This window comes from Pterocles gutturalis, unplaced genomic scaffold (genome assembly GCF_000699245.1).
Source record: "Pterocles gutturalis isolate BGI_N339 unplaced genomic scaffold, ASM69924v1 scaffold50866, whole genome shotgun sequence".
NCBI lineage: Eukaryota > Metazoa > Chordata > Aves > Pterocliformes > Pteroclidae > Pterocles > Pterocles gutturalis.
Genome location: NW_010099681.1, coordinates 619 through 9,678, shown reverse-complemented (window position 1 = coordinate 9,678; position 9,060 = coordinate 619). Strand labels below are relative to the sequence as shown.

Below are 9,060 nucleotides of genomic sequence, written 5' to 3'. Positions count from 1 at the left end.
CCGGTCCATTAATCCTCTTTCCGTCCCCCCCATCCCCCCCCCCCCCCCCGCCAAGTACAACCCCCCCAGACTTTCAGGAAGACTTTGCTAAGCCAAATAATCATAGTGGATACTATTGAAAATGGAATAGATGCAAGTGTAGATAACCTGTAGTGCTTAACACTGACCATGCAAGATTATGCTGCATTAAATGTCTGTTAAGTTTTTATCCTGCGCAGGGACACAGATGTGGCTCTTCATTAGAAACCCACCTGTTACAGCAAGCAGCTGAGGAAGACATTTTTACATAATTCTCCAGGCGCCTCTCACAACAAACTGATAGTGCTGCTTTGGGTTTTTCTTAATCCCATACATACATTTTTTTCTAGCTCAAGAGTCAGGGGCTGCCTTTCCCCCCATCTGTGAAAATTCCTTTCTGTGGTTTTTGGGTTTTTTTGTTTGTTTGTTTGTTTCTTTTTGTTGTTGAACTGACAAACCCAAGCCCAAGTTTTTTTAAGCAGATCTCTAGAATTAAGCTCTTAAGCCCATTTACTATTCAGCAGATATAATAAATAGATCTCAGCAGAAATACAAGTTAAAATAAAAATGTATAGTTGTATTATTTTTCTACAAGTAAAAAAAAAGGATGACTGTCTAAGAGAAGCTAAATCTCATTGGAGATTTTAATCAGGAAAGTGTAACCAGTTTTTGGCATCAACACATGCTACAGACATTTTAGTTCACAGATCTGCATGCCCCAGGCCCTCCCTAAGAGTCTTTAGGTTTTGGTCAGTTCATATCCTGGCACCACTCATTAGCTGGAGACCTGCACTGCATCATGGAAATCATTAGAGTAAACCTGTTGGATGACAAAGCCAGCAGTTATGTAATATGAAATATTTTGAAAGGTCCAATGTGAAGGCTGTTTAAATATTTTTATTTGGGAGAGGGGAAAAAAAAAACCCAAACCAGAATTCCATTGACTGGTATAAAGAAATTAGACACCTAAAAAAACCAACATCGTTTTTCAAAAGTGCCAAATATACAGCTTTTAATTAAAACATCAAAGCACTTCTGTATGCATTTAAATATGGGCTCAAGATGCTTAATCAATAAACCCATAAATAACAAGGGAAAAAAAAACCCCTTAAAATTTCTCTTTTACATGCCCACCTTAGTCCAGCTGTTGGGGGAATAACTGTGCCTTATATTAGCAGAGTGCTCTTTAGAGAATTGCTGTTGCAGTGTTTTCCTCTGATGTGTGCATTCCGAACGCCTTACAGCTCAGCTACCCAGGTTGGCCATCAGCTGGCCCTGATCGGGGATGAATTTAACAGGACGTACCACAGGAAGTTTGAAGATACACTGCTTCACCTGGCACACGGGTAAGTTACTATACTGGCACTGTCAGCCTTCAGATCCTTTTAAAAACCATGTTAGATAAACAATAATGTTTTGTTAGATAGATAAACAATAATGCTTTGGTACACAAAGTAAAAAATTTTATTGCTACTACTGCTGCTTCATAGAGAACCTAAAACAGATACTGCAGCTTGTTTTACAAGGGAGAGCTTTATCATGTAAATTGTTTCCATGGACTACAGCCATTTACAGTCAAAAGACTTAAACAGTTTCTTGTTATTTAAAATTTCACAGTAGCACAGTAGTTTTCTAGGTTAGACAGCATCTTTAAGCACAACTGAGCAATAAGAGGTCTGCAACCTAGTAAAGTGTGGTGCTTCAGGGATTAACATGTTGCTGCATGTCAAATAGCCCACACATGCACACACAGCAGAACGTGGCTGGGCTAGTTTGAATTGCCTTGAATCTGCTGTGAGCTGACGGGGTTGTCAGGGATATTTATTAACTGCAGATGAATTGACATGCAGTAACATCCTAACCCGAGACACATACTCTGTGTCTGAACCACCAAGTATTTGTGTGTGATTCTACCTCTTCTCTCCTTGCTTCAGGGAGAGGACGGTCACTTATTGCAGACTTACAGAGAACACAATTCAGTTACAGCTACATTCCTGGATATGGCACATAGTCACATAACTTCTACCTCACTAAAGCTGGATTCGTGCTGCAGAGACCCTGTGGGATGGCTGTGTCCTGTGTTGCTGCTCCAAACTCTGATTCAGTAGGGATCAACAGCTCTTGCTGGGTTGCACTGTTCTAAGTTTGAAACAAGAGCAAAGGCACAAAACCAAATTATCTTTAGCTTTCAAAGCCCTACTAAGTTGACAGGTCTTTTTCCTAAATATTTACAAAAATACACATGTACACATAGACTTTCGGGAAGGAACATGTTGGAGTTTGGGGTTTCTTTTTGTAGTTTTCTAAACCTTCGTATTTTATTTGCCAACTTTTAAAATAATTTTTCTATGCCCATGCTTTTTTTTTTTTTTTTAAATATGTTTAAATCATCAGGGTTGCTATCAGTGTTTTCCAGACATGGAATACTATTAAAAGTGTTATAAGAAGCTTTGGAAATATTTTGAACAATAACTGGACAAAGAGGATCATTGGTTATGGAAGCTGGGTATGTTCTCTCCCTTTTCTCCTACCCTTTTGTTGACAAGTAGGTTACAGCAACACCTGACTCCCATGTAAGTGTCAATGAGTAAAGCATTTAATGTGTCTCTCTCTTTGGGTTTATTCCTTAGTTTGTTGATGTCCCCCTGTTGCCCCATTTTTTCTTTTTAGGCTGAAATTTCTCATTTATAGAGTATGCTAAATGTCTGCAAACATCTGCCCAAGTCCCACACAACTCACAGGGGGTCCATGCAGAGGGATGGCATCTTCCACCATAAGCAGCTGTAAGGGTTTGCTCTAGGGGAAATAAGCAGAATTGCTCCTGGCAGTGCTTTACCCTGGAGAAAAGAGGAGGATTCTTTAGAGGCTGGATATGACCCTGCCACTTCAGCAGTTGAAGTGGCCACCAGCAAACTAGACCCTGACATGTTTCCGCAGAACTGGACCATGTTCTCAAATTTCAGCCTAACCTCACACACAGACATTCATGTCAGCTTTTCTGCACCATCTTTTTGCTGCTTATTATTTCTAATTACCTGCCCTTTTCTTCCCACAGATTTGCAGGCTTCCTTTCAGGTGTGTCTGCCAGAAGCTGGTGCCTGCAGCCTTGCTTGTTGTTGCCTTTTGGTGGGCCATGAATTATGGACTGCGGAATTAGCACAGAGAATTACAATGCAAGGTCATTGCTGGACTCTGACCAATATCGTTAACACCCAGGTGGTGACAGTTGGTTTGTTTTTCAAATTTACACTGATAAAAATCTCTTTTATATTTAAAACCTAGGCTAGTGCTGGGTCACTGCTGTTTCATACCTTTTTTAAAAAAGAAAAATGTTTAAAATAAGGAGGTTGTTGCTGGATAACTGCCTGACTTGCTAGTTTTGAAATGTGACTCCAGGTGATTAGAAAGTCTGTCTTTTTTGTGTTTGTTTTAATGAAATATAAAGTGTCTATTTCATATAAACGAGTTTCTTAAAAGAGATTCTGGCTGTGGAGAAGACTGAAGGCATGCTGGACATCCTTTAAATTTTAACACTGTAAAAGGAATAGTAACAATGATACTTTTTAAAAATTAAATTGTTGCTTCAAATGTTTCAATTTTCCAATGTTGTGCTATCACACATTAAAACCGATATTTTGTCTTGTACATTTTGCTATCTAAGACTACAGGCCAGGTTTTAGCTGATTCTTATGTAGTACAGTTAGCATATGAAACGGTAGTTTATTGGAAAAAGAGTGGTGAGGATGAGCTAGCAAGCAAGTTGGTCAGGTTGGTACTTGAGAGCCACTCAAGCCAAGCTATGACTTTTCCAGAATTTTTCAGAAATCTGCCAATAAATTTTATATTCTTCTTTTTGAAGTAAAACTTTTGAGTTGCCCAGAAAAAAACAAGAATTTGATTGAATTTGGAAAAGGGATTTTTTTTTTTTAATGACACATCTTTTTGGAAGGCACGTGCCTAGGGGGAAATAGATGACTAAGGGAAACCTGAGCACAGCTTACAGGATGGAGATAGTGTCGGTGTCACCCTCGCATACTCCACAGGTGGCCATTAGGACACAGTTGGGTTTCTTCTCACTTGACAACACACCCCAAGCGTACCAAGTTATTTTCTGTATCTGGGTGCATCTTCCCTGCCCTTTGCTGTTGAAGCCGTTTTTCACTGTCTATGGTTACAGACTCTCTCTCAGCGAGAGAAAATGAAAGTGCATCACTGTGGTTTGGGTATTCCCCTCAGCAGAGGGGATACCTGCTTCTTGCCTAGTCAAGCTACTATTACAGTTTAGCACACTTTTGAAACAGGAAAACACAATATTTAATGGCCTAGTGACTTAAGCGCTCATCTGACAGGTTGGAGTTTCAAGGTTGAGTCCCTGCTTTAAATCAGACAAGGAATATGAACCACTCATTTCTTCAATGGAGACAAATGCCAAACCCAGTCAAGTTTAAGTGGGTTGAGGCATGTGTTTCCTCTCTTTCATGAGTGGTGCCCACATCCCATTATGATCCTAACTGCCCATCTGAAAAAATTATTCTGGGGAAAAAAAAAAATCCAGAAAAAAAGGCTAAACTAGAGTATTTAATTCAACCATTTCATGTTAAAGGACTTTGAAATATTGACTTGAAATGCAGAGGAAAAAGAAAGTATGTACAGAAGGCACCTAGAGGATGATGGCTCCAGCATTATCTCGAAAGTTCAAGCAGCAGCAGCAGCACATATTCTAGTGTCACCTTTTTTCAAAATGCCCTGGCGCCAATTTGCCCTTCAGCAGCAGGTAGGCAAGTTTTTTCTAGAAAAGCATCATGGTGAGCACATCTGGAGCCTTAGTCTCACTCGAGTCAGAAGCTGGCCAGTGGAATTGCCCATACAACCAAAGAACAGACCAAAGTTTCATTAGCGAATTGACTGCTCTGTTTAACTCCATAATAGCAGTGTGATAAAAACTAAGTTATATTTATTACTCAGTGAAGGATAAAAATTCCCATCAAGAGGGTCTATAATAAAAAATCTATGCAAGTGTAATAGAAGTATCAGCTGCCAAAAAAATTGATTCTTCCCAGCTGTACAGCTGAATTACTTTAACACTACCAAATAATTTTAGTTATTTCTAGATAAATAATCTGTATGCACAAGGGAGTGATGGTAAATGGGGGACTACTGCACTGCCTGTTCTGTCTGAGAGCTGCATGGGGTGACTCTGCTTTTTCACACTCTTCCAATCAATGACGTCACATTTTGAATCACAAGAGGGGAAGTCCAGCATCCAGCATGTACAGAGGAAAACACAGTCTTAAGGAATATAAAATGCAATGACACTACCAAAGCAAGTGAAACACAAAGCGAACAGCATCCGCAACAAAAATTAGCACAAACTGGAATACCGCAGTGAGCAGTGATTACCAGGCTCCCCTCTCACCTGTGGAGCTGAGCAAAAAGCCTCTTAGTTAAGGCTCTGCTGCACTGTGACTCAGGAGACCCAAATTTCTTTTTTTTTTCTTTTTTTTTTTTTTAACTGCATACTTCCTCATGTGAGAGCGTTTACAGCACTTGATTTTTTTCAACATCCTGTTTCTGCTTGTTCCTAGGTGAAGGAACTGCACGAACTTTTCAGGTTTTAAACATTCAGTTTCCAGAAGCAGAAGGGATAGATGAGTAAGCACATAAAAGAAACACAGGTAACAGTACTAAGATCCAGGATTCTTAATTACTCCGCATGCCACTCTCCACATAGCCACAGACAAGTTTTACAACACCAGACGCCCTTCCGCTCACTTACAGCCACACACCAACGTGACGTCGTGCTGCCAGCCACTACCCGAAAGCAAGCCCGGCGTGCTCTCGATACAAAGGTATGAAGACCTCCGTCACGCTTTTTTAGCTGATATAAACCACAACATCAACACGAGTATGATACCGCTTAGTTTCTGGTTTTGAAGCCACGAGGCTCACTGAGGAGCTGCCTCAGGAACACACAGCTTGCCACCTCGGCTTAGGCTCCAACGCTACACAGAAGAAAAGCAAACACCCACTCAGGGGCTACAGTTCCTTCTTCCTGCTAATTAAACAGGGCCCACAAAAGCAGGATGCTCTTAGGATACATTCATCCCCCTTCATCACTCTACAGCTGACAAAGGTGCAAAGGTTATTTAACATTCTGCATTTGCAAATAAGAGATTTTTAGCGTGATGCTTTCAAAGAGCTTTTATTCCAGGCAAAGCATGCAACAAAGTGAAATGAGGAGAAAAATAAAATAATATATATATTTATGGTAAGAACAATACAAATAGAAAGCAGGTCTCCAAAATTTCCACAAAAAAAAAATTTTTTTTAAAGTCCAGAAACTATAAAGCACTATACTAAAACCAAAATTGGTGCCACCAACATGCCATGCTCAGTTCCAACTATGATAAAAGATGGCTTCAAAGTCACTAACGTTGCATTTGGTCTTTCAAGATGTAGTCAGAAACTTCTAACACAGCACATAATTCAGCGTTTCATAATATGAATGGGATTTAGTTGAGATACTGTAACCACCTAGTGACGACCTTGGTACGCTTTATTGAATAATTATCACCTTACCTGTAACATAGGAGCCTTCACTGAAATAACTAATGATTTTCGTTCCAGTAATCCCAACCCTTAACTGGCAGCCTCTAATAGTCCAATGATTACACTGACAAATTCTTCGGTATTTTACTTATCGTTAACGTTTACATATGCTAAAAGTGGAATTTGTACTGCAAAGGTAGGCTCAGCTGCCAATTTCAGTTCACAACAGAACTAATAACATACTCCACTAAGCAATTATAATTGAGGACAGTATTTTAAATTCACTTTCCCTTTCAGAAACGTGAAATTACAAAATGATTAATACTGTAATTGGAAGTTATTCTGCGTTTCATAATACATTATTGAAGACGTGCATGGTCGTTTCCTCAAATTTTCCTACAGATCTCTTAAATATGCCATTAAAATACCAAAGATAAAAAAGAAAAAAAGCTAGAGTTCAGTTGAAGCTTCTGGCTACATCACAAGATGCACCGTGAAACCCTTCCCTGCTCATTCATAGGTGACCCCCTAGCAAAATACCATCTTCTCCTATCTGCTAAAGCTTTCAGTACCCCTCACAAACAAACAGCAAACAAACCAAGCACACATTTTCTGCGCACCTCGCGGGTACCTTGTGCAGGCAGCACCATCTTGTAACACAACTGGACCTATTTTAATAAGCCAAAGGCTGGTGACTGAATCACCATGGATTTGGGGCTAAAGCCGTTGCGAGTGCCACCTTGAGCACCGCAGGCACTGAGGAAGGTGCTGGTGGCAGCGTGCGCTCCCCCTGCACCCAGCCAGCCCTGAGGCTGGCCACAGCCCTCACCCACCCCACAGTCGGTGCCGGCTCAGGACAACCCTGCTCCTCTCCAGCTCATCTCCTGCTGCCAGAAAAATGTACAAGCTGGCAAAACACAGTCAAGAATATGAAGTGAACTGAAATGCCAGCATTCAAGTCCTCCTCCCTGGTGTTCTGTTACCACAGGGTTCATCCTGTACAAAGGTGCCCCTGAAAAGATCTTTCTGCAAAGTTTCCAGCGCTGCTGTTTTCTGCTCTGTCAAGAAAAATCACCCAAAGGACTAATTCAGCCTGCGCAGCCTCAGAGGCTCAGTCAGGGACAACAAAAGCCCTGCCCACCACTGGGGAGGTAGGGAACTTTGTGAAGCTTTTCCTTTAAGTGAAACATTTCTCATGTAACTGAGCACAATGAACACAGCACTGGACAACTGGAGGTAAAATTCCTTCCATCCACATGTAGACTATGAGCCAGTAATGATGCACCCCACAGCATTAAACATACCAAGAAAAGCTTTATGGTTTATTTAGGGACATGATTTTCTTAAGGTTAAACTATAATAACATCTTCTGCCTTACCCAGCTGCTACTGGCAATATGGACACAAAATAAAAGAATTTTACATAGAAGAATGTCCCACAAGTCAGCTGAGTTAGAAAACAGGACCACCAATGTACCGAAAGCCGTACCAACCAGATGGCTCCTCAGAACACACCCTCAGGCCCAGCGCAGAGCCCTGCACAAGCTGGAGCCAACAGCCTGGTCCCACCCGCGTATCCATGCAGAAGATCCCTCCACCAGACAGCCAAAACTACTGACTTCAACTTGAATCCACACCCCCCAAAAATTTAGAAAAGGGGAAAAAAAAAGAAAAAAAAAAAAAAAAAAGAGATGAAGTTGCTTGCAGAGTTGAGGCCAAAGAGAAGGTTATTTGGCATGTTTATTGACCGTTTTGCAGTCCCAACACAGACAGAAGAGACAGACTTTGCTCTCCCTTTCCACACCCGAGGCACATGGGGAAGGAAAACATTCGCTGCAATTACGCTCGTGGTGCTGTTTTCATCACGAGAAGCCATTAACGTTTAAGACTTCCTCTTTTGGAAGCAGAAAGTTATTTTTCAATTAGGCAGAACAAACAAGTTCCATGTATTTTTCTCAAAAGGCTACTTAGGTCTCTGCTGCTTCCTCATCTTCCAGATCATCTACATGCCTATATTGTTTCCAGGCCTTTAAATTACATTTTTTGAGAGCAGTTCCTAGTTGCTTCCCAGGCCCCACTTCGTAAGTGTAAGGAAATTCTGTTCCTTGCTTTCTTTCGTATACAGAATGCATGGTCTGTTCCCACATAACAGGTGAAACCACCTGCTTCACTAACAGCTTCTGAATGTGCTTTGAGTGCATATACTTTTTGCCATCAACATTGGAATAGACACAGAGCAGTGGTTTCTGAATCTCAATCGATTTTAGGACTTCAGCCAATGGCTCTACTGCTGGTTCCATAAGCCTGGTATGAAAAGCCCCACTGACTGGAAGCATTTTTGCACGCGTAAAATAATATTTTCGGGCATTCTCCTGCAAAAACTGCAAAGCCTATAAAAGAGAAAGAGAAGTGAGAGTCTCGCATGACAAAGGTTTACTCAGTCATCCCACAAGAACCACCTCACCAGCCTTATTGCAATAAAGGGATTCCTTTC

General features: G+C 41.0%; 2 protein-coding genes across 2 annotated transcripts in view; one reads left to right on the top strand and one right to left on the bottom strand.

Annotated features, from left to right (window-relative positions):
- LOC104464224 overlaps positions 1–3,607 on the top strand; it is a 3,804-nt gene extending 197 nt beyond the window's left edge. The window contains exons 2-4 of the mRNA XM_010076874.1: positions 1,263–1,364; positions 2,413–2,524; positions 3,074–3,607. Coding sequence (XP_010075176.1) covers positions 1,263–1,364; positions 2,413–2,524; positions 3,074–3,175 — 316 coding nt within the window. The 3' untranslated portion in view covers positions 3,176–3,607. The remainder of the gene's footprint in view (positions 1–1,262; positions 1,365–2,412; positions 2,525–3,073) is intronic.
- A 4,926-nt stretch (positions 3,608–8,533) lies between these two features.
- MCAT (malonyl CoA:ACP acyltransferase (mitochondrial)) overlaps positions 8,534–9,060 on the bottom strand; it is a gene marked incomplete at its 5' end in the record, with an annotated part of 905 nt that continues 378 nt past the window's right edge. Inside the window, one exon of the mRNA XM_010076885.1 lies at positions 8,534–8,956. Coding sequence (XP_010075187.1) covers positions 8,534–8,956 — 423 coding nt within the window. The remainder of the gene's footprint in view (positions 8,957–9,060) is intronic.